Here is a 25,064-nt window from a genome sequence, read left to right as displayed (position 1 = left end):
TGCAGGTGGATGGGAGGCATATCACAGGGAGAAACTAAGGCTGGACTGATGGATCACTTTCTAATGGCTTTGGTGGTGGTGGGTGTTTTTTTTTTGTTCTCAGAGCGTTATCCAAGACTCCCCCGGTCCTTGCCCTGAATCAGACCCAGCATTGCAAACAGCTGGAAGGCCTGGTCATGTCCCAAGTGCAGCTGTGCCGCAGCAACCTAGAGCTCATGCAAACCATCATCCAGGCGGCGCGAGAAGTGATAAAGACGTGCCGCAAAACGTTCTCTGACATGCGCTGGAACTGCTCCTCCATTGAGCTGGCCCCTAACTACCTGCTGGATTTAGAGAGAGGTAAAAGGCAGAGCTACCCTCCAGGATTTGCTGGGCATTAAGAGGCGGTCAAGGGTCAGGGGGCAGCTGGGGTGTGCGTGTAGGTGTGGGAACAAGAGCCCTAAGCAATGAAGGAGGTCATGGGGACCTCATTGCAAATGGGGACTGTACATCTCTATCCTGCTCCAAATTGGCCCTTACACTGTACTCGGCTGCAGCTTCACTCTCAGGGGGCACACACAGTGCATTTACTCTGCATTATGCATTTACATTTGCATTATGCATTTACTTTGACGTTACTCCATGGTAAAACAAGTGGACACAGGATGTATAGCATTGCCCTGGTGGAAGCCAGTCCTCTTTGAGGTAGTTATCCCCTGGAGAGTGCAGAGGAAGACTTACCCTGGGGAAAGTTACACTGATGTGGTGGGCATGTGTGCACGCCCCTAGCTGAGCAATGCAAGCAGACTCTCCTGCCACCTCGTGGCCAGTGCTGTCACAGCGCGTGCTGCAGACTCAGGTTGGGAGAGCGGGTTGGGTGTCTCCTCCTCACTACAGCACGCATTTACTGCACAGTAAAACTGGGGATAAATTACTGCACCGCACATTAATTCTGGTGAGCTCGCCACTCGACGGGGAATGCAAGTCATGGTGGATTTATCCAGTGGGGACCACTTGCAAGGAGTTGACAGTGCAGAGGTGGGGACTGATGGACACTGGCAGGGAAGCAGGACAGCAGTGAATTAAACTGTAGCAGCAAATTATCCCAGGACCAAGTTAAATAGAGTTGGTTGTAACTGCTGCATGTCCCCATTCTCATATAGGGCTGATAAGTGTGAGGACTGGCTTCATCTCTATCCCATACCCACCTCCTATGATAAATCCCTGCACTGTGGCCCACCCAGCCAACTGCCTGGGTTACTTGCTGATAGTGCTGAAGCCCCAAGTGCCTATGACACCCCCATTCTTTGGTTATAGGGGAGAAAACAATCCTGTTTTGCTTCTCCACTTTGTCTGTGATAGAGGCCCACTTTCTAGGGCAGGAGCAGGGGCTGGGAATGGGGCAGGGGCAAGGGCTGGGTAGTGCGGCACATTAGCATTGACAGCTGACTTGCAATGTTCTTGTCTTGCAGGCACAAGGGAGTCAGCATTTGTATATGCCCTCTCCGCTGCTGCCATCAGCCACACTATTGCCAGGGCCTGCACCACGGGGGACCTCCCTGGCTGTTCCTGTGGTCCCATCCCAGGTGAGACACCTGGACCTGGGTATCGATGGGGAGGATGTGCTGACAACCTCAACTATGGTCTTATCATGGGGTCCAAATTTTCAGATGCTCCCATGAAGATGAAAAAATCAGGATCACAAGCCAATAAGCTGATGCATCTGCACAACAGTGAAGTAGGGAGACAGGTAACCATCCAAGAGAGTTATTGTCATTGTACCATCATCTGTAGTGCTTGGTGGCTTTGTGATGTTCAGTGTCTCTGCCAGCTAGTGACCGACACAGGCCTTTTTCCCAGAGCACTCTGAACTCTGTTGGCCTGCAGAAGCGTTGCCGAAATGCTAATGCAGCCTCTGGGAGAATAATGCCTGTGTATACTCATGTACATAAAACCAGGAAAGAGATGTGGTCATGTAGCCTGGGCTGGGCACCAGGAACTCCTGGATTCAAGTCTCCCTTCTGGCATGGACTAAAGTACTCCCCTGGCCTCTGTTACCGCAGTATCTGGCAACATATCCACGAGGAAGGGTAACACTATGATCCCATGTTCCAGAGAGGAAACTGAGGCTAAGAAACTTGCCCCAGGCCACATAGGAAGTCTGTGGCAGAGTATGGACTTGACTCCAGGACCCTCAAGGCCTTGGCAGTTGCCTGGACTGCTTCCTCTTCCTTTGCAAGCTATGGCACATAAATACATGTTTCTTAGTGGTTTGGAGGCCTAAACACAGCATCAGGTGCCCGGGTCCTAAATCCCTATTTCAACTCTGGCGCTGACTCCTTGTGTGATATAGCATGGGCCATTTCACTGCCCTACCTCAGTTTCCCCATGCTTTCCCCATGCTCCTCACTGTGTGGAGCAACAAGTTAACACTAGCCAAGTGCTTTGCACCCACAACAAATGCTCAGGCCTGCCGTGTGAGAAAGGGGCAGAGCAGCAGCTTGTGGGGGTCAGTAGTGCTGATTCCCTAATCATGGGAGCAATTCTGGAGGTGCCGGACAGAGCCTGGAGTCTGGCTCTGCTTCTCAAACGCACTTCATTTCCAAATTAACGCTGGCACTTTGCCTGCACGAGCAGCCCTCCGCCAGCGAGGAGACGGAGTCGCAGGAAGGAGGGGGTGAAATCTCCTCCTCCCTCTGGGGCTGCAGAGGCTTTTTTTGAGGTTCCCTTTCAGTGCATTCCTCTGCGCGAATGGAGCTGGATGCCCGCGTCACTCAGACTGCACAGACACTGCATGGTGCACAGCTCCACTTTCTTGGAGCCGAAGGGCTCAGAGGTGTGGGGAGGAGAGTAGCCCATATAATGCCGTGGTCCTCTCTGTCCTCCGTGGATGCCTGAGTATGCTGCTCCAGGCACGGGGCTGGAATAGCCCCTGTAGAGCACCTCCATAGCAGTTCGCTGCTGTTCCCATGCCCATTTGCCAAATGCCCGGACCCGGCTGTTTGCACCAGGTGCCAGTCATAACACAGCGCCAAAAGTCTTGTCCATGGCCGCCGAGGAAGTCCCTGCCTCCTATGCCCTGACCACAGTACCACATCTCTTTTCATGCTTACTCCTAAATGTCTTGGATCCAATTTGGGGCTAATTCTTTTGACTGGCATCAAGGGGCACGGCTCTGTTCAGGGTCCAGGGATCCCTCTTGTTGTATTCTGGGAATAATGCAAACAGCTAAAGCAAAGTAAATGTTTTCATGCATAATATAGCAGTGCTTTCTATGGCTCACCTAAGGGCGTGGTCCTGGGATCTGGATAAATCTGAGCTCTGACAGCATGCTGGAGGCACAGATTTCATGTCAATTGATAGATCTGTTAGTCGCTGCTGAACTGAATGGCTGGAGTGCTTCCTCTGGCATCTCTAAACCAATAGTGGTAGATGCCAGGGAAGATAATGGATCACACTAGATCTATCTGGTTCAATGCTGTCCCTCTAGTATCCACTTCTGTCACTGTTGGAGACAGGAAACTGGGCTAGAGGGACCAGTGGTCTGACCCAGTATGGCACATCTTCTGTTCTTATAGTCTTTAGGATTACATTTAAGACACTGACTCCTTGATCATCTCCTGGGAAGTTGTTAGTGAAGAGGAGGTCACTTTGTAACTCACTGCTTCTTTTTCCCAGGTCCTCAAAGCCTCTCTGGAGATGAAATGTAAGTGCCATGGAGTATCTGGTTCCTGTTCTATCAAGACCTGCTGGAAGGGTCTTCAAGAATTGAGGGACATTGCTCAGGATCTCAAAAACAAGTACTTGTCGGCCACCAAGGTGGTGCACAGACCCATGGGAACTCGCAAGTATCTGGTGCCAAAGGATATCGACATCAGGCCGGTTAAAGAGACAGAGCTGATTTACCTGCAGAGCTCACCTGACTTCTGCATGAAGAATGAAAAAGTGGGATCTCACGGGACACAAGACAGGTAACAACTCAAAGGGCAGATTTTGGTTGTACTCTCGCGCTTCCCACTGCCGCATGGCAAAGATGTGAACGGTGGGTAAGTGTCCCAGCTGAAGTGGCATGTCCCACTGGAGAGGGTCCGTGTGTCACACACTACACATATGTAACACACCCTGTGACTCCCCCACCCTTTAATATACACACAGGAGCAGCCAGTGGCAGGTACTGAGCTGAACGTGCAGTGTCCCAGCTAGATCAGAGATGTCAAGGGTACCGGAGCCACCTGCCTCCCAGAGCAGGGTCAGCTTCTCTCGAAGCATGAGGCTGGGATAAGACACAGCAGCACCTACACTGCCTACTTGCAGGTGTCGTCTCCTTCCTGAAGCTGGAGACTGCTGCCAAACACCTCCGGGGCTTGTGACCAGTGTCTGGGACAAGCCTCATGAGGGGAGAGGAGAGGACACTGTGTGAGCATCAACCTTGTGCTATATGATCTCATCATTGCAATGCTAGAGGGACTGTAAGGAATGAAGATACCTGTGGGATCATCAAATCCTTTAGTCCTGCCTAGATTCACTCTCACCTGCCCTCGACGAAGCTCTGCTGTAGCAAAAAAGATTTTTAATAAATGGTATAGGCACATAAGTGATCGAGGCTAGGAAGCTAGCTTTGGTTCAGTACATAAATATGTTGAAATAGGGGGTGTTGACTAAGGAAACGCAGATCTGGGGATTAGGACAGACCTGAGGCAGAGCATTTTGTGCCCCCAAACCTAATATCTCTCCCCATTATATAGTCTGAAGTGGTCAATCTGTGGCAAAAGGCAGCCTCCGTATGTGACGTGTGGCGGAGCAGGGAGGGGACAGGCAGCGCAGCAGCAGATAGCGCAGGAAGCAGAAAGCAGAGCAGGAGATCAGACAGGCAGCAGAAATCAAGAGTAGCAGATTAGGCAGAGGAAGGGGATCAGCAGTGGGGCTAATTTGGGGCCTGCACTGTTATAATTGATCCAGTAAAAGACACTACCGAACAAGCAGTCTTCAAACACATGAAAGGTGATTACAGAGAGGATGGAGATGGGCTTTTCTTTGTGGCTGTGGGGGACAGGAATAGGAGCAATGGCCTCAACCTGCAGCCGGGGAAATTTCGGCTGGAGATTAGGAGGAACTTTCTGAGTGTGAGCGAGGTCAAGCGTTCGAATAGGCTAGAGAGAGATGTTGTGGAGTCTCCATCCTTGGCAGCTTTCAAGAGCGGGTTGGACACTTGGTTGGGATGGGCTAGGCAGGGACGGTCCTGGCTTGAGCAGGGGGCTGGACTAGAGGACTTCCTGAGGACCCTTCCAGTCCTGCTTCCCTATGATCCTATGAAACCTCACTTCTGGGGTGTGGAAAGCACGCCTTTCTCCAGAACCGAGATACTTCTCAGAAGGAGTCTGGCCTGATCGAGCCGACTAGAAGGAGATGGTACATAGGTGGCACACGTCTTAGGAAGGCCAGCTCAGGAGTCTCTGATATTGTGGGGCAACTCGACTTCCACTTGGCCAACTGGGACAAAAAGTGATGACCACGAATGGTTGGCCTGTTCTGGAGAGCTATGGAAGGATTACTTTCCTGAAGCCATCAGGAACTGGTGCTTACCAGCTTATCCTAAATTGAGGGCTAGGCATCTTTTGCTCCTTAGACCGATGGTGGGATCATGCTAAGCAAACAAAGAAGAGCCAGGCAACATCTGTAGTCAGTCCAGCTGTCTGGAACAGGCTTGTGGCAACAGGTTTCTGGTGGGGAAAAAACCCCATTTGGATGAACTCAAAACTTTTCAAGAAATCATATTCAGTTTGACAACATTTTGTTTGGAAATAATTGCTAGGAAAGGTTGACTTTATTTAACAAAAGCCTTTGGTTTTTGGTTTCAGAATGACTTTTTACTTTGCATTTTATGGTACATTCACTTAAAAAAAAATAAAAAGGGGTCCACATTAAAACTAGGTATTTTACATGTGACTGGATGGGATGTTCTGGTTGAGCCAGCTTGAATCTTGTATGGCATTTCATTTTTTCAATAAGTTTTGTCGGGGGGCGTTTTAAGTTGGGCTTTTCAGCCTGGTTTGGCACGAGAGGGATGCCAGCTCTGTCACCATCCCGAGGCTAGTGGTGCCGTGCGGCTGGTAGAGAAGGGTCCCCTGAACATGAGACTGATGGTGAGAGCATCAGAGGCTCAAGATGGTGATGTTGGAGGTGGTGATTTTTGAAGGGAGTTTCCTAAAGAGATGTCTTTCGGACAACATGGGGTCAGAGACGGCTGACTCAGAAGCAGTGGGGAGGATGGCAGAGATAAAATGCAGTGGTGATTTCCCCACTTGCCTAGTAGCCTTAGAAGTCAGGTGCTATGTCTATAAATTAATTTGCACAGTTGTTCATGGTCTGCTTGTCCAGAAGATGTCCAGCATCCCAGAACAGGAGTCTGCAAAGTACCATGTAATGCAAGCTTTGCCCTCGCAGCACGGTTTCTGTACTGAATTAGCAAAGGAAATAGGTGTAAAATCCACACAATGTGTCTCCTGATCCATCTGTGCTCCCCAGCGGGCTTCGTAGTAGCTAATCCAGGCCTCTTCGCTCTCTGGCGGATGCTTTTTTTCCACCCCCACCACTATTTTTTTTCTTTCGGAGATCACACGTAATACCTTTTAAATGCAGCGGCCCCGTTCTAGCCTGGCAGGGAACAGAGAGGTAGGGTGTCGTGGCAGAGAGGCACAGAAGAGTGCTGTTATGTAGAGAGGGGGGGAAAAAATATATGGTTCACACTTCTTACACAGAGATGTATAATGTTCACATGGAAATATTCCATACAGGTTTGATTTTATAAGTAGAGTCCCAAAGGCCTCTTCATATTTTATTCCTTTTCGCTTTCAGGAGATGTAGCTGTTTCTCTCAAGCCTGCCTTTTTTCAGGAGCTCTAAAGCCAATTCATTTAAAAGGAGTTTCCAAAGATGTCCCACAGCCTGTTTCTCTTTTCGCCCCACATCCGCCTGCTCGCTCTCACTTTTCGGCCTCCTCCCGGCCACTCGGAAGAGAGACGTGTTTGTCCTCGGCAGTGCTGCCAGCGGCGCTCCGCGGATCGGCGCGCAGGAGGCGTTGGAGCGGCGAGCAGGGACGCTGGGGCTTGCTCTCCATCCATGTGCCCTTATCTTTGCCTCTCCTCCGCACCCCTACGTAACACAGAGCCCGTGAGCACATTGCACCCCCTTCCCAACCACGAGCAGAGCTTGGCAGATAATTTTTCAGCTCTTTGGCTCCGTTTAAAAGCACAGGGAGGAGACGGACACGCTGCGGCTCCCTCGACAACCAGGGCTCCCTGCATTGTGTCCCCCTTCTTGTTATTTTAGGTTGTGTTACATGAGCCGGGACTATGAGCTCATTCCCGGGCTCTTAACCCAAGAGCTATTTGCTAATTAGTGCTGCTAACAGAGCTGGGGGGGGGTTGGGAAATTCATAAGGCAAAACAAAAAGGACTCAAGCAAAAGGTGGGGAATAAGCCGGTTCATGACGTAAGATCCTTTTACACCATCTGATTTTCCTACCACCGGTATTAAGTGGTGCACTTTCTGAGGAATGGTGTGCTTTTTTTAATGGGGCCATTAGTTTGAATTAGAAGAAAAATAGGCTCGTTCTTTTGGATCATGTCAAACTGGGATATGGCCCCCCACGCGCACACATACACACACGTGTGTGTACATCCTGGTAATTAAAGCAGTGTAAAATGGGGTATTGGGATAAAGTAGGAGGCTCCTGGCAAACTTCTGTTGCCCTGAATAGACTGGGTTTCATTTTTACCCTATAGGGAACGGTCTTGCACTGGCAGGCGGATGGAAAACCAATCAGCCTTTCCTATCTCTGCCGTCTAGCATTTGTCTAATCATCTCTCCCATTGCTTACCCAAATTGTGTGTTTCTGAGTATCTGGGGAATCGAGTTACTTTGTCGCCCAGCTGGGTGAAAACTTTCCCGGGGCGTTTGGACCAGGGGCAGTCAAAAAGGCTTTCAAATAAATACTGGGCCTCTTTTTGAATAAGCCTGGGATCGTTTTTAAAGTCGCTCTGGGCTATCCTAGAGTTGTTCGTTGAATCTAGAAATGATCTTAAAATGGGGAGGGCTCAAAATTTACACCTGCAAAATTAGGCTTAGGCCTCACTGGCTAAACTCAAAGGGCGTTTGTACACGTGCTTGTGCCGAGTGCTTTTAATAAAAGCGGCGCGTGCATTTGTATAAGCAGCAAAATGCGCATCAGCGCTGAGAGAATGGCGGTGGTACGCTTTTGCACTAAAACATATTGAAGATGTTTTAACTCAAAAGTGCACCGCCACCATTTTCCGTGCGTTGACGCGCGTTTTGCCACTTATACAACTGCACGCAACACGGTGCAGTGCGCGTTAGCTCGCGTACAGACCAGACTCAATCAATCGAGTGTGCGCCGACGTGCTGGATCTCCAGCGCGTCATGAAAACATACGTGTATAAATGCCCAAACTTGAGATCTGAACACTATTCGAGTCTTTGGAGCATACAAAATCTGGAGCAGGATCTGAATGTTGCGGTTTGAGTCCACGTCTGTTAACAGCTGCCTTGGAAGAGACCAGGGCTCTAGTCGGTTTAAGCCAGAGTACGCGTATTTATTTATCGCCGCCACGTTTTTGCATAAGAGAAAAATGGTCTCGAGGGGGGAAAAAAAAGAGACACCGAAAGGAGCTGATAAGCAAAGCAGCCCGCTGGATTTACGATGGTTGATAAACAGAGCAACTCCGTGGAAAGAGATGGTTTATGTTCGGGTTTCGGAGCTTTCTTGTACGAAAACACTCTATAACTTATTTTTAATGAGGTCGTTTAGTTCCCTTTTCCTGGCAAACCCGGTTATCAGCGTCCAGTGGAAGATGAATAGGGCCAAATTATGAAACCGAGATGCGTTCTGCGCGAAAAGAGACAAACGACTTAACCTTCTCTATCAGGAGGGCGCAGCGTGTTGTATTTCATGGCTTGTTTCTGAGTCCCTTCGAGAGAGCCCACGAAAGGGAAGTCTGGCGGAGCGCGTGGGGGGCGCCGAGTCCTAGGACCCTGCAAAGATTAGTGAGCTGTTTATGGCTGAGCTTTCCCAGAGCCGGCTTGGAGCTAAGCAGATGCCACCGCTCCTCCTCCTCCTCTTCCTCCTCCTCCTGCTGTTGAAGGCGAGTTGTTGGGGGGCTGCAAAAGCCAGTCTGCAGGTTTCTGTAGGGTCAAACAAGACAGCCGGAGGAAGGCACTAAAAGAGAGATGAGTAGGAGCCTTCTCTTAAATTCTGAATGACTGGCTCTTTGCCTTGATCCTGTTCATACCTCTTAGCATCCCGCTCTCCAAACATATTACTGCAAACAAGTTTGGCCACGGCTATTTTTCCCATGAGCGCTTATATTTGCTTGCAGGCAAAGCGCGTGTTTGTGTCTGAACAGCGGCATTTGGTAATTGCCATTCGTTATCGCCACGTTGAATATGTTTTGCTCATCCAATCCGGAAACAATCGAATGAGGACTGACGAACTACAGAAAAGCAATGGTCGTGCTACCCTTCCCTTGCCTTTGATTCATAGATTCATAGATGTTAGGGTCGGAAGGGACCTCAATAGATCATCGAGTCCGACCCCCTGCCTAGGCAGGAAAGATGTTCTAGTAACTTGTATCATCATTTCGTAACCTTTGATAAACCATTGGCACCTTAATATAAAGGGTGAGGCAATGCGTTAGGAATTGGCAATAGCAAAGAGTTTTTCTATAAACATGCCAGAAGCTACAGTTTTATTACCGTGAACCTGGGTGTGAAGTGGGAAAATATGGGCCCGGCTAGGTGACATGTGTAATTCATCTTTACACTAGCGAAACAGAGAACCAGGAAGCATCAGGGTCACTTCACCCAGTCTGATGGAGAATTGCCCCTAAGGAATCAGGGGTAAAACTGCGCTGTTGTAAGGTACAGCAGTATAGGGGATGTCTGTCTGTCTGCAGTTCATCCTGTTTGTTCAAGGCTCCCCACCACCTAGGCCAGGTACCAACACGATACTTTTACTGGTATAAGTGCTCAGAAATGAGTCTATACCTGTAACATAACAGAAGTTAGGTGCACACGACCGATCTATACCCATAACAGAACACAAGTTTGGCACACATAGGCTGGTTTAAAAATGGCAGAGCCTGCTCTAAGATTTGCACCCCTCACACACCCAACGGGTGAACGTGCGTTCTGTTCACTACCAAACTAAACTAGGCCACTTACAGAAAACAGCGTAACTTAGATCAATTCCAACTCAGGCTTTTTCAATGTCAGGACTTAGCCCAGATAGCAAGGCTTCATAATGGCTACCAATTGTGTGCAACTGCCTAGGAGAGCTGCAAGTCTGTCTGCTCCTGATCCCCATTTATTTTACACCAGTTTATATCACTGGTATAAAAGTGTGGTCTGTCCTAACTCTCATAAAAGTAGCAACACTCTCCTGAACTCCTGAACTGCCCGCTTAAGACACTACTCACGGTAGATTGGGCAGGTGTGCAGATGGTGGTCATGTGGGTTTTCTTGGGATTTTGGATACATCCCACCCAGTGGGGTTTGGATGCCTTTTGGACTCTGCCATGAACTGATCAGCAAAGATGTTTAAGTAATGAATCCACTGATGGAAAGGAGGAAGTTCAAAAAAGAAAAAATCCACTGGACATTGTATTCGCAAAGAATGATTAGACCAGCGCCATTCAGCTCCTCTCTTGTCTAAGCAGTAGCATCGTTGTTGGCTTTATTAATTAAGGAAAATAATAGAAATGAATCATGGACAAGTGGGGCTGGAAGGAAATCATCCAGTCTACCCCTCTGTTTTGAGTCAAGTTCAAGTACAACCCGCGCCATCCCTGCCAGGTGTTTATCTAAGCTGTCGTTAAACATGTCCAACGAGCAAGATGCCACAGCCTCCCTGGGTTGCTTGTTCCAGTGCTTATCAAGCCTTCCAATTAAAATGTTTTCCCTAATGAATCTTGCTTGCCATTAATGAAGCTAATTATTTCCCGTGCAATCATGGGAGGGTATGGAGAATAGTGCATCTCTATCCTCTTTAGAAGGACCTTTTCCATGCAGGAGTGCTGTAACTATGTCCCACATCTTAAGCCTTCTCTTCTCTAAATTAAATAAACCCAGGTCTTTCACCTTTCCCTCACTGGCCATGTTTTCTAATTCTCCTTCTGTTTTTTCCCTCTTTTCTCAGGACACCTCCAATGCGTCTATGTTTTCAAGTGCGGTGCCCTAAACTGGACACACCACTCTAGCTAAGGTCTCTGTAGCGCTGAGTGGACTTGGAATAATTACTTCCCCATGTCTTCACTTCTGGCACTTAATATATCCAAGAGATTTACCTCTTGCAACAGTATCAGACTATTGACTCATATTTAATCTGTGGTCCACTATAACTTTCAGCTGTGTTTTTACTAGCCAATTATTCCATGGTTTGCATCTGCACGCTTAATCTTACCTTCCTAAGTGTGGCTCTTTTCCATTGTCTTTTTTTGAATTCCACCCTGCTGGTTTCAGACCCTGTCTGAATTTTAATCTGCTGCTCCAAAATGCTTGCAACTCCTCCTAGTTTGGTGTCACGCACACATTGTGGAAATGTACTCTTTGCTCCATCATCCAAGCCGTTCGCGAAAATATCGAATAGCACTAAATGCAGGACAGGTCCCTGTAGAAATCCTATAACATGTACTCCGAGTTTGGCAGCCAACACTTTGAGTACAGTTTTTTTAATAAAGTCGTAGAAGCGTTAGTGGTGATTTAGAAAAATAGAAGTAGAAAAAAACCTGCCCTGAAAGGCAAACAAGGTATCGACCCACTTTTGGTTTCTTGTAGTTTTTACCAGCCTGTATTTTTTTAATCCTTCTAAACTATAGGAGAATGAATGAAAGTGTCTCTCACTTTGTTTTATGCTGATACCCAGGCCCACAGTTTATGAGCACCTTCCATATAAAATCAATAGAAATGGCAAAGTCCCAAGTGGATTTCTACTGCCAGCACAATTTTTACTGACAACCTAATTGCTGATGGTGCATGATACAAGAATTAGAGAGAACCCGGTTGGGTTTTCAGATCCCATCTGTTAGGGTTAGTGGCTCGAGAAATCTATCTTTATAACTGCAGGCTGCACAAATGTGAATTGTGCTGGGAGAAAATAAATGGGAAAGCTCACAATAACACTTTTATGACTAAAATTGTGGCATATCTTGTTTCTGCAGTTGAAGTTTGCTGTGTTTTCCCATTCTGTTTCTCCTCCAAAGCTGAGTTTTTCAAAGCTGCCTAGGAGGTTTTGGCACATGGATGTCTTAACTTTATAAAAACATGAGGGCAACAAACTATCTTGTACAATTTTCATATTATTGCTCTTTCAACCTGTAAGTTTGGCCAGATGTATAAAATAACTAATTTTTGCAGTCATAAAAGTCTGCATTATGTTCAGTGCATGGCAAACTGGAATAGCTCTTACCAGCTGCCCTGGTCTCTCATGAGAATATGGAGTGATATTATTTTTAAAACATGGTGACATAATTCTGACTTTCATGTTTCCTATATGACACATGATACGAAGCCATCATACAGCACACTTTAGATTTTTGTTATGTGCAAAGGCTGTGACAGCTCTGGAAGAGGTATTTTAAATGCAGTGACACAGAATGAGTAATGTTGGGATGTAAGACAAGATGTGACAAAATTGTACTTAGAAAAGCGTGGTCAAGCTCTCCCTACTCCAGTATATAATAATATTAATAATAATAATAATGTATTTGTATAATGCATGTGAAAGGCAGGGATTTCTTAGGGTGATATATTTTATTGGACCAACTGCATAGTTGAGATACAATTAGACAGGTTTTTTAATGCAAGATATTGGTCTTCAGGTGCTACTTATATAGCAGGTGTTATTCTTTTGGTGTGATTTATATAACACCTTTCATTTCAAAGTACTTCTGACATGGGGCGCATGCTGTCAGTCGTGTGATGTGGAGACAGAGCTGACTCTAGTGGGGTGTGGGGCCTGGGGCAGGTCAGCCTGTGCGGGGCCCCTTTAACACTGCGTGGAGCCATGGGACCCCTGCAAAGGCAGGGCAAGGGGTGGGGTCTTCCCAGTGTCGGTGTGGGGTGATTTCTGTGCTTCTTCCATGGCGTGGGGCTGAGTCAGTGCTGTAGCAATGAAATTTGGTGTCTGAGGTCAAGCCCACAGCGGCAGCCCATCCTCGCCCCACGCACAGATCCTTCACTCCCCAGATGGCGCACAGTCTTCAGCGTGGAGTGGGGAGCAAAAGGGGGTGGCGAGCTGCCAGACGTGACACCAGCAGAGTGGGGAAGCAACACACGGTGGCACAGAGTGGTGGCACCCTTAGGCACTTGCCAATGGCACCCACTTCGAGTCGGCGCCTGGCTCTGCTGGGCCCCCCCAAAGCACAGGGCCTGGGGCAGTCGCCTCAATTCGCCATACCCAATGGACAGCTCTGCACGGAGAGTAGCAAGTTGTCATTAATAAGGAAGTTCCCTCACCCTAAGATGAGAGCTTATGCGTTGATGAGCTCTTTCCCCTGGCTCTGCAGTCAGAGCTCTATGGATTATAAGAATGGGAGAAAGTAGCTGGATATGCAAGCAACTAGACTAGGGGCAGGCAATTATTTTGGGTGGCGGGCCACTTACCTACTTTTGGCAAGCTGTCGAGGGCCGCATTTCCCTCTCTGGAGCAGGAAAGCAGGAACAGCCTCATGGTCCTAGGTCAGAAGTCTCACTTCTGGTTGGCGGGGTGGGGCTGGGTGGGCCTTGCTGCTGGGTCCTGCCACTGGCTTCCACTGGGTCCCACTGCCCCTGGCTCCTGTCATCTTTGACAGACAGTCAAGAGCAAATATATATTAATTTTCTAAATGTTTTAGGGGCCCTGTGGGCCAGATAGAATGGCCTAGCAGGCCGGATCCAGGCCCCGGGCCATATTTTGCCCACCCCTGAGCTAGAAGCAACTGCCTTCCACATCATGTTTCTTTGTCGTATGGCTGGTTTTCCATTTGGAAATGTGACTGTGAGTTACCACAGGTTAGGCCAGCTGGCATCCTCTGTAGGGAGAATAATGTCCTCTTCCAAGGGTACTCGTAGAGAGCATATGACAACCCAGTTCTTGAGATGGCCCAAGTAGCGTGCTTGGTCTTCATTTTACATGCTTCTTTCCCCTGAGGGCATCCCAAGGTTCACACAGATATTGGAACCTCAGCAAGTTTAGATCACTGTAAAATTCAGAGCAAGGGGTTCAGAGGAGTCTCCGTGAGTTTGGCATCCCTTTGCCTCTGCTGTATGGGAAGATACATGCAAGCACAGCATTTCGACAAGCTCGCAGTGAAGCATTGTGTCTGGGTGTGAAATAAAGTGGCTCCCAGTGCTTCTGCGTGGTTTGTCTGTGGATCTGAACAAACTCACTGATGCTTGTGCTGGTTCATCTTTGCCCATAAGCTCCTTGTACACGGTTACAGAAGGAATGCTGTAGATATCAGTATCTTTTTGGGTGTGGAAAAAACCCTAACATTTATAGAAGAGAACAAAGGATTTTGTTTGGTAAGATTTGACAGAAAAGGTGTTCAAATGGGACGTTTTCAGACCAAACTGGCTGTTTTTTTTATTTTCTACATCCAAAGAATAAGCAAGATTTGGACTAAATCAACACAAGTGAGGAGAGTATGGGGTTCTCTTCTAAGATGTTGGATTTCTTCTGCTGCTCCACAAGACAGTGGGGTGTGGTTTTGGAGAAGCTGAACCTTGGGGGTAGTTTACGTTTGGGCTCCATTCTACCCACATGTCAGAAGGCAAGTGGGGTAGGAAGGGAGGCAGAACTGATAAAAGGTACCCGTTTTGCTGCATGTCTTGCTGGTGGTAACTCTGACTGCCATAGGCATGATACATATGGAGATATTCCTACTTGGGTATTAGCTCCATTATGACTCTGAGGAAAGAGTGACATCAAGTCACATGTATCACTTTCTGAAGCAGATAGACATGTTGTGGAAAGTCCTGCCCAGCTCTGTTTAGCTTGTACAGGTCACCAGGCTCTCAGCTCAGGGAGGCACACGGGTTGCCAACCCTCCAGGATTGCCCTGGAGTCTCCAGGAATTAGATAGAAATCTCCAGGAGAGTCACCTGTGAGATAAACGATATGGCATTCATTAAAATAAATATTCAATGTTGAATCCAATTTACACAACAGTCCAGTAGATGTTTAAAATGTAATGGTCATGAGCATTTGCCTTCCAGACGTAGAGTCTACGCACCATAATCTGTAACTGATATCCACAAGCATGCAGGCACATTCGCCTTGCGTGTCGCAGGCACGTTGGCGCTCCAGAAACCTCCCGGAATAGATTCAAACAGAGTTGGCAACCCTAGACCGTGGCACAGCTGCATCACACCCCTAAAGAGATTGACAGAGGTGGGCAGATGAGAATAGGGTGGAATTCAACGCAGACAAGCGCAAGGTGCTGCATCTAGGGAGAAGGAACCAGCAACACACCCATGGGCCGGGGAACACCCTTCTTCTCAACACGGTGGCAGAAAGGGATCTTGGAGTCACTGTTGACTCCAGGATGAACATGAGCCGCCAGTGCAAGTTAGCAGTCAGTAAGGCTAACCGCACCTAGTTGTGCATCTACAGGTGCATCACAAGCAGGTCCAAGGAGGTGATCTTCCCCTCTATGCGGTGCTGGTCAGGCTGCAGTTGGAGTACTGCGTCCAGTCTAGCATTGAGAGGATCCAGAGGAGGGCCACTTGCATGGTCAGGGGGCAGCAGGGCAGGCCCTACAAGGAGAGGCTGAAGGGCCTGAATCTGTTCAGCCTCCACAAAAAAAGGCTGAGGGCATCCTTGCAAAATGACTCCAGCAGCAGCAACCTTTCCAACCTCTATCAAAGCTGACTAAGCCTTTAAAGACCCCCTCCTCCCCAATGTCAACATTTATATATTTGAACCTTTGCTCTAAATATTTAACTTATTGACTAATACGTTTCTGAGGAGTCATTTCGAGGTTTCCTGCAGCAGGGCCCCTGGCTCGTGACGGTAATAGCAACACCTTTGGTTCAAAGTTAGGCTAACGCACACAACCTGGCTATGGCCTGCGATTTGGCTGTTGGTCATAACAGTAATGAGGGGGGCTTTCGTGACACTTTCTAAGGTTTGTAAATATTTACACACGCTCCCCAGGCGGGAGAATTTGAGACGGGCCTTTAAAAACCACACGTGGGCACGAATTCGAGGCAGGAATAACAAACACGAGGCCTCGCTCCGGCAGGAATAAATAAGAGAAGAACGAGAACAAAATCGCAACACTTCATCAATCCCATAACTTCTCATAAAGCATTGCCTCATGGGCATTCCTATAAATCTCTTGGATTTGTTTCCATCTATTAATGGAGGGCTCAGCACGAGAGTCCAACTTGCCTTCCCCGCACTCCTTTCTCCTCCTTCGTCTTCAGATATTTCGGTCAGAGGAAAAATGGCATTTAGACTAGATGTCCACGCAGCTTCCCAAAGATATGCCTCTTGCTTTTGTTCCCGTGGTGCATAGCAGCCCCGACCAAGGTCAGAGCCCCGTTGTGCCGGGTTCGGTACATAGAGACACACCAAGAGCTGAAGAGTCAACGCTTTAAGCCAGTGATTCTCAGCCTTTTTAGACTTATAGAAGTAGGGTCGAAAGGGACCTTGTAGATCTTCAAGTCCGACTCACGGCATCCTCATTCGACTCAAGACCCCCTTCAGAAAACACCAGCACTTAGCTTTCCCCCGCGTTTTGACGATGGAAAAATAATAGCGTGTTGTGTTGCCGAGACCTCGGAAAGCCCTGCAACAGGTCAGCATGGGTTTGATGCTAGGGCTTCCTATTTGAAATCACCGGGTGTATCTTGTGATTCATGTATAGGTGTTTGAGCATCAGACAGTGCTAATATTTGCCTGGCACCTCCCAGCACACTTAAAAGCATCTCACAGCACCCCAGAGTGCGGCAGCACCCAGGTTGAGAATCACTGCTTGGGCACCGAAGTGTGATTCTCTTCCACCCTGCTGAAGCCCCTGAAGAGCTGTTAATGCAATGTGTCCTCCTCCTTGCTGTTTTTTGTTTTGTGACCCAGTTATAAGGTTCAGATGACAGTGTGCTATGAAAGTAGATGCATTACTGGTTTTCAGGGACTAGACCAGGGTGGTATAGGATTGCACCTAGGGCAGTTACACACATGCATGGAGCCTGCTTTGATGCACTGGAAATCCAAAGCGTCGAAGCAGACGCGATTAATCAAGTCTGCTGGAACACATAAATTCACATGCTCTGGCAGCTTCGCGTGTCATATGTATCAGTGGCGCAGCGCATCTCCGAACTGAGAAAATGGCAGTGGTACGCTTTGAAATAAAACACGTTTGCCGTGCTTTCATCCATTTTCTCAGCAGAGGGACGTGCTGCACTGCTGAGACATGTGGCGCATGGGTGCTTTTAATTAGCTTGGCGCGCTAATTAAAAGCGCCCGGTGCCGCATTGGAAACACGTGTAAAAATGTCCCTAGGTTCCTGGCAGACATTATAGTAACGGTGTGATTAGGACTGGAGAAATTGTATACCCCGTGCCCATAACTGAGCATCCTGCCATTCTACATGTGCATGACAGGATATGCAAAGTTTGGGAGGGTATAAAAGTCCCCAGATCCAATTCAAGGGATGACTGGAGCTGTCGCCTGTCTGATCTTGATGCTCAGCTGAGTGTTGGGATCCAGCACAGGGCAGCTGTAGTTGTAAAAATGGCATGTATGCATAGCCCAGCTCTTTACAAGTGTGCGGCACAAGGACCCAAGATCAGAGAGAGCCTTTCCAATCACAGGTCGTAGTGCCACAGGCTTTTAAATCACTGCAGATGTAGCCCAGCAGTGTTTTAAAGCTGCAGGCACCGGAAACCAGGATTAGGGAGAGGTCTCCCCATCTCAGGTTCCCATGCCATGGGTTTTTAAACAGCTGTAAGGTTCAGATGGTGGTGTGCCATGCAGCCCAGCTGCACGTGTGAGTTTTTAGACCTGGGGCTTCCCATGCCAAGCCTGACATTCAGCTGAGAGTCAGATGGGCACGGGGCAGCCCTGGGTCTCTTGCCACATGTTCAGTTGAAGGTGCAATACAATGTGGAACACCTTTGTGGCTGATGTGCTGTTTTATTGTGCCATATATTGGACTGAACATACAGCATATGACAACTTATGGCACGATTCACTCATGGGTGGTGCCATAAATGTAATGTCTGCCAGGGCCCTCAAGTGCTTAAGTCTGCATAGATGCCCAATATATGGAATAAAATCTGGCCCTATATGACTTGATTAGGGTCACACAGGATGTCAGGGGCAGGGTAGGAAAGTGAACCTGAGTCTCCCAGGTTGCAGGCTATCACCTTTACCATCCTTCTTCCCAAAGTATGTAAAGAAAATCTCTATATTGCTCTGCACGGTATATTTGTGGCACTGCCCGCTACTAGATGGCGTATCTGAATGCTGCAAAGCCAGCCATCCTCGTGATCATAAAGATCCTGGGATGAAAACCCTTGGAGGATTGCAAGGCATTGTCCTGTTGCAATTAGCTCTGCTGTTCCTGATACAGTCCTGGCAAGATTTAGACTCCACCTGTGGGAATGACTTGCCCAGCCTCAGGTGTCATATGCCTTGTTTTAGCACTTACTAGCGGGGGTCCTGGTGCCTTCCAGTGTCCCTGACCACCAGAGGGATGGAGGGACACCAGGCTGTGGTGCAATGGGACTGTCCTAGTCTTCTCCCTCATTATTCTTACAGCCTTTCCAGTGTTTCTTTGGGGGTACAATCCCCTGCAGGTGCCCACTCCCAACTGACTAAAATGCACTTTGGATCCAGTCCTGGAGATGCAGTGACTGATACTCTCTCTGGCTCCTCTGCAAATGCAGAAGGCAGATCCCCAGCTGGTTTGAACACCAGTATGGCCCAGGGGTCGATCTCTCCTGCTGTACCCAGGCATCATTGCAAAAACAGATCATTCCTTTATTTCCTAATAAGCTCCATGACAATATGCACTCACTCACCACTTTTCCTTTGTTCCAGGCAATGCAACAAGACCTCCAATGGCAGCGACAGCTGTGACCTGATGTGCTGCGGCAGAGGCTACAACCCGTACACGGACAAAGTGGTGGAGCGGTGCCACTGCAAGTACCACTGGTGCTGCTATGTGACCTGTAAAAAATGTGAGAGGACTGTCGAAAGATACGTGTGCAAATGAAACCTCCAAGGGATGCGATGCTAAAGGCACCAAAGCGCAGTTTACAGAAGAAGAAGCATTTCCCCAACCAGATATCATTAAAGACACGGATCTGGAGAAAGACGACTTAAGAAAAATGCAATTATGCCAGTAAAAATAATCCTTTTTTTTTTCTCCTTTTTTTACTTTTCAATAGAAAACATAGACGTTTTCCCCACCAATAAAACTCTTCCTTTGAGAAGATGGAGGCTTACACCAAAACACATTCTGGATGGTACCTTCTTGCAAAAATACCATTTCTGACATTTGCCAATGACATCCAGCTATCAAGTGCCTTTAGTACCAAGAGAAACAGGAAAAGACACTTCCCCGGGGGAAAAAAAGCAACTCTGACTGAGAATGATAGAGGCTAGAATCCATTTATGCATTCTAACCCATAGGGCACAGATTCTCCAACGGGCTACAGCAAAATCCCTGCTGAAGGGATGCACTACAAACTTGTAAGGAATATTTGTGCTTTTCTTTCATTTTTTTCCCCCCAAAGACTTCATTTGTAGACCCGAAGATCCACTCAGGATGATGATGAAGTTAGAAGGGTTTGTGGCGGTACACCCCAGAAACAAAGCACAAACCAGTCCATGCAACCCTTGCTTTGGCCCACGGCTGAGACTCTTACTGCTCCACTGTTTTAGGGTAGGTTGCCAGGGTTTGAAATTCAACCATTGGCAGAAATCTATTGACTATGTTATGATCAGAGCACAATGCCAAGGGCCTGTTGGACACAGTGACCAGTAAGATACAATGACCTACATAGTGGAATTAAGGTAAAATGGCAAAGGAAAAGGCAACTCGTGTATCTCTTTTCGCCCGCTCTGACCTTTGGATGTTAATGTCTAAATTCAGCGTCTCTCTTGCTGCCTTGTCCTCTTTAGCCCCTTAGGTGAATATGGCACCATCTCCCCTCTTCAACAGAGCTATAAAGTCTTGACCCCAGAAACTGCAGAGACATCAGCAGTGCAGGAGGTGTTTGTACATCATCAGAAATTCCAGATGAGGGAAGCCAGCTATAAGCAGACCCAGCCGCAGTGTGAATAATATGTAGGGTCTTGCCATGCCAACAGCATAGAACCACTATCGGTGGATGTACATATTTTATTTTGTACGCAAACATACAGAAATATTTATAAAATATATCTCATGCTTTTCTCTATTCTACTTTATATATAAAATATCTATTATAAACGAGCTTAACAATAGTATGAAATAAATGCAGAAATTACTCACCGGTTGAAAGAAAACATCGTAGAATTATTGCTATATTTAAATTGATAACATTGGCTTTTGCTTGGAAAGATATCCCATTTCTCTCCTAGAGAATCGGGTGGGGCCAGTGAAACTTAGATGTAGTGCAGAGGCGGGCAGTTATTTCAGGTGGAGGGCTGCTTAATGAGTTTTGGTGAACTGTCGAGGGCTGCATGGGTAGCCCCACCCTTGGTATTTGTCCCGCCATCTTGGGCCCGGAAGTCCCACCCCTAACCCCTGACCGTTGCTCCCTCCCCTTGCTCCCTGAAAATACTCCTCTTGGGCAGGGGGTCACCATCTTAGAACCAGAAAAGAAACCAAATCATACAGTAAGAGTCAAACACCTACTGTAACATATTTTAATTTTATTACAAAAAATATTTTGTCATGATTTGTGTTTGTGTAGTCTATATAGAGGTGATTGCATAATAACTCAAAAATAAATTCTTAGTCTTGTATATTGTGGGGGGTATGTGTGTGTATGGGGGGGTGTGGGAGGGTATGTGGAAGGGGTTGTGAGGGGGTGTGGCTGTGTGGGGGGGCATAGGGTATGTGGGGGTTTGTGTATATGTGGGGGGTTGTGGGGTGTGAGGGACGGTTGGGGGTGTGGGACCTCTGCACTCCCCCCATGGCACAGCAGCAGGAGGTGGGGTGCTCAGGGTGCTGGGGCCTGGTGGGGCACAGCTCCAGCCAGCGCCGCGCGACTCAGCGAGGGGCACAGCCTCCACCAGGCAGTCTGTATCACCGGCACTCCTTGCACTCACTGGGCACAGGAGGGAAGCCCCAGATGCTGGAGCCAGCTCTCTTCCCCACCCGCAGGGGAAGGTACCTGGGGTTTCCCTCCCCTGCCATGCAGCCCCGACAGGGAAGGCAGCTGGCTCCAGCACCTGGGACTTCCCTGCCATGCCTGGGGAGTGCCGGCGATACAGACCCGGCGGAGGCTGTGTCTCTCGCTGTGATGTACAGCGCTAGCCAGAGCTGCACCCCACTGGGCGCCTGTGCCAGGCACGAACGCCCTCAGTACCCTGCCTACTGCTGCTGCCACTGCCGCTGCCACCACCTACAGGGACTGCACACCATGGGGGGAGTGGGAGCCAAGGAGCCAGCTGCCTTCCCCTCCTCCAAAGCCCCCCACTCCCTCAAACCTACACATTGCCCAGCCAAGCTCCGCACTGTCACCACCCCCTGGGCATGGGCTCCGTGCTGCCACCAGCCCCAGCCCCACACTCTGCGCTCCTACCCAGCTGCAGCTGTGCCCCTGTCGCTCCCTTGCCTGCCTTCTGGAGCCAGCAGGAGACTGGGAAAGCGGAGCAGCTCCACCCAGAAGCTGTGTGCTGGCCAGGCTGGGCCTTTCTGCCCACGAGGGTGGGAGCAAGGAGCAGTATGGTATGTTTGGGGGGGTGGTGGTACACATGAGTGCTTTGCTTCCACCCTCATGGGCAGAAGGATTGGGTGGGCCACAATTTGTTGGTGGGTACCACGGGCCAGATGAAAGTGCTTGGCAGGATGGAGCTGGCCTACGGGCCATATTAGGCCCGCTCCTGGTTTAGTGTGATCGTCTCTGACCCTGGCTCAGACTGAAACTCCATGAATGCATCTCGTTTTGTACCAGGTGGTCATCTTAGCATTGAAATGAAGCCACAAAAAGCAGCAAGGAGGAAGACGATCCACCCACCTGCCATATCAACCACTTTTTAGGGACTTGTTTAGGGTGGAACAGGAGTACGACTGGAGGCTTAATAGGTGGAATAGGATCTGGCTACTGAGGTATTTCTTTTCTGGGATGTTGTCAGCATGTTCCACCATTCCCTGTCTCCCCATCCTGTTAATTTAAACAAAATTAGCCAAGATCTGCTTGAGAAAGTAAGACGCTTTGCATTCTCCCTAGATTCTTATACTATCTTCATCACTGTAATCTCTGAGTGCCTTCACATACTGTGTTGGCAGACAGGACTTAACTCTGCCATACGCGGTTGTTTCTCTCTCTCGCACCCTCTCAGCAGAAGAGTTGTGCGTGCTGTGTTCTGCTGCGTATTCATTTTAACATCCTTATAGGAGAAAAGGCCAGATTGAAGAAGTGCACCGTGTATGTGGAGGGGAACATGGCAAGGTCCTTGGTCCTTCATCCTATGGGAGTTCATCCCCTGGTATTTGAACGGTCAGTGGGAAATTATGGTCTCCTGTACAGATAGGCTGTACAGATGGTAGAGCTAGAGGAGCAGAGTTTTTAACAAAGGTGCATGCATCAGAGCATCTTGAAGATAAAAACCAATACCTTGAACTTGACTCAATGCTCTATGGGAAATCAGTGTAGCAAGCAGAGGAAACAGGCTTTCAGTAGGCCATGTTACTACAGAGACGTGCTGTGGTGTTCTGGGAGGGCAGGAATCTCCCAAGGGCTGGTGGCTTTCTGCCCAGGTATCTACAGTAAATACCCAACAGGCTACCTCCCCGAATCTATAAACAGCAGCATTTCTCGTGACAGACCAGATTCTGGAAGACACTGCAACCCAGAAGCATGCACTTTCTAAACCCCCAGAATTTCACAGGCTGTGAAATACCACTCCACACACAGAGGTCTTTGGGAAAACGGGTGAATGCTCAGCACTGTGAAATGCATGGATTGCCCCAGCCCAAATTGTGGTTGCTGTTACTGTCTCTTTGCATTTGGCTGGGGTACAGCCAGCATGCCTGTTCTTCTTGGCAGCATCTAAGCATGCAGGGAGGCTGTGCGGTGGACAGGCAGAGAGGGGAAGAGGGAAAGGTGATTTCCAACTGGGATAGCAGCCCCTTGGGTGTCACTGCAGCTGGATTCACTTGGAATAGCCCTTAGGCACTAGCAGCCTTAGGGGAGGCACTAGCGGCCTCCCACACTTTAGGAGGCCCCAAAATTTTGCAACTATTTTTGGGAGGGGGGTGAAGTTTTTGCAGTATTATTCATATGATGGCTGTCAATAAAATAGGTTTATTATGACTTGTAGTGAAATTGAAATAAAAAATGTCAGACTTGCTTATAGGTCATTAAATTTAAGCTCCTAAGGGGCCCCAAGTGGCTCTCTTGGCCAGGGTCCCAACAACCCTAAGGCTACCACTGCCTTACGGATCAGAAGGCTTCAGGGTTAAAGCTGCAAAGGGAGCCGTGTGCTGCCTTTATCCTGCACGAAGTTGTCTGAAACAATGGATGAAGCCTGATGTTTTGATGTGAGAGTGCAAAAAAGGTGTCTGCCAAGCTGCCCAACGGGTGGCTTTATTACCCTTCCACAAAGGCCTGTAGATAACGGCTGTCACTCACTTCAGTGAGAAAAGCCCATATAGCCCTTTAGGAACCACGCTGAGCTGTGGGGCAAAAAAGTGACCCCACTGAAACTTGGGGCAGGTCTCCCCAGTGCCTCACAGGCCACATCCGGAAGTGCATGGATGTTTGGTTCCCCAGGGACAACTAACGGCAGTATACCTTGTGATGCCATGAGTTGTCCCAGGGGAATGCCCATGCCACGTGAGCTCTGGTGCATGGCACATTCGGCCACATGGGGTTGGCTTAGTCTGGGGCCAGCACTGGGTTGGCCCCAGCAGCCTTATCTGGGGTCCTCCCGCGGCTGCAGCTGCATCGCTCCTGCCATGCAGAGCCCGGACGGCAGTGGAGTGCGGCTCCAGCTGGCCAGGCTCCGGTGTTGGGCAGTGCACACTGCCACTGTGTGCACTAGTCCGCTTTTTTTGGCTGTGAGTTTTTTTGACCCCTGGATATCCAAGGGTCAAAAAAAAGCCCCCTGCGCTGCTCTCTTGCAGTGCAGAAAACAACTGAACATGCAGTATGTGACACCGCAGATGTGTCTGCCGCGCCACATACCACGTAGCTGCACTCATTTGGACGCTGCCACAGAAGCCAAACTTTAGCCCTTTGTTTTGAGCGCGAACGGGACACTGTGGAATTGAAATTTTTAAAAGTAATTTTTAAAAAGCCTCTTTTGTTTTTCTTTCCCCCCCACGGGGCTCGTAAAAAGAGAGCCTCCTGATTAAGGAAAACAAACATTCATTTAGATTTCCTTCTACCAAGGCTTTCCCCCCTGCTCCATTGTTGATGTTTATACGAGTCTTTCAGCAAGCAAAGAAGTAGCTAAGTAGACAGGTGAGGCCAGCTATGCCGGAAGTGCTGTCAAATGCTCGAAGTAAACAGGGGGAAGGAAGAAGAATGGCTTTTCCCCGCTCAGTAGTTTTCAGCACTCACGGCCGGAGGAATTCCAGGCAGAAATGTAACTGCGGAAGTGATGGGACCCCTTTTTAGAAAGGTTCGTGTGCGGCGAAGTGGCTTGCACAAACGTTCTTAACTGGGGTGAATTTTACCCGCGGAGCTCAGATGCCACCGGGAACGGCAATGTACGTTCTTCAGCTGGGGATTTCAGAGAGGCAATTCTTGTCTCAGAAGGATGGGTATCATTGCGGTAGATTTAAGTAAAATCCAGCTCATGTCTCAGTAGCATATTTTCATGGCAGAACATCCTAGACTAGGGGTTGGCAGTGTTTCTGGCTGT

General features: G+C 48.5%; 1 protein-coding gene across 6 annotated transcripts in view; it reads left to right on the top strand.

Moving 5' to 3' along the window:
• WNT11 (Wnt family member 11) overlaps positions 1-20,993 on the top strand; it is a 36,339-nt gene extending 15,346 nt beyond the window's left edge. For 5 of the 6 annotated variants that reach the window (XM_014601525.3, XM_014601524.3, XM_019479400.2 and 2 more), the window contains exons 3-6: positions 104-339; positions 1,452-1,729; positions 3,658-3,950; positions 19,080-20,993. In XM_014601525.3, the coding sequence (XP_014457011.2) occupies positions 104-339; positions 1,452-1,729; positions 3,658-3,950; positions 19,080-19,254 (982 nt within the window). In that variant the 3' untranslated portion in view covers positions 19,255-20,993. The remainder of the gene's footprint in view (positions 1-103; positions 340-1,451; positions 1,730-3,657; positions 3,951-19,079) is intronic. The other variant, XM_019479402.2, reaches the window with a different exon arrangement.
• The last annotated feature ends 4,071 nt before the right edge of the window (positions 20,994-25,064 follow it).

Source organism: Alligator mississippiensis, chromosome 1, assembly GCF_030867095.1.
Source record: "Alligator mississippiensis isolate rAllMis1 chromosome 1, rAllMis1, whole genome shotgun sequence".
Classification (NCBI taxonomy): Eukaryota; Metazoa; Chordata; order Crocodylia; family Alligatoridae; genus Alligator; species Alligator mississippiensis.
The sequence above is the reverse complement of the archived record's forward strand: the minus strand, read 5'-3'. Positions and strand labels throughout refer to the sequence as shown.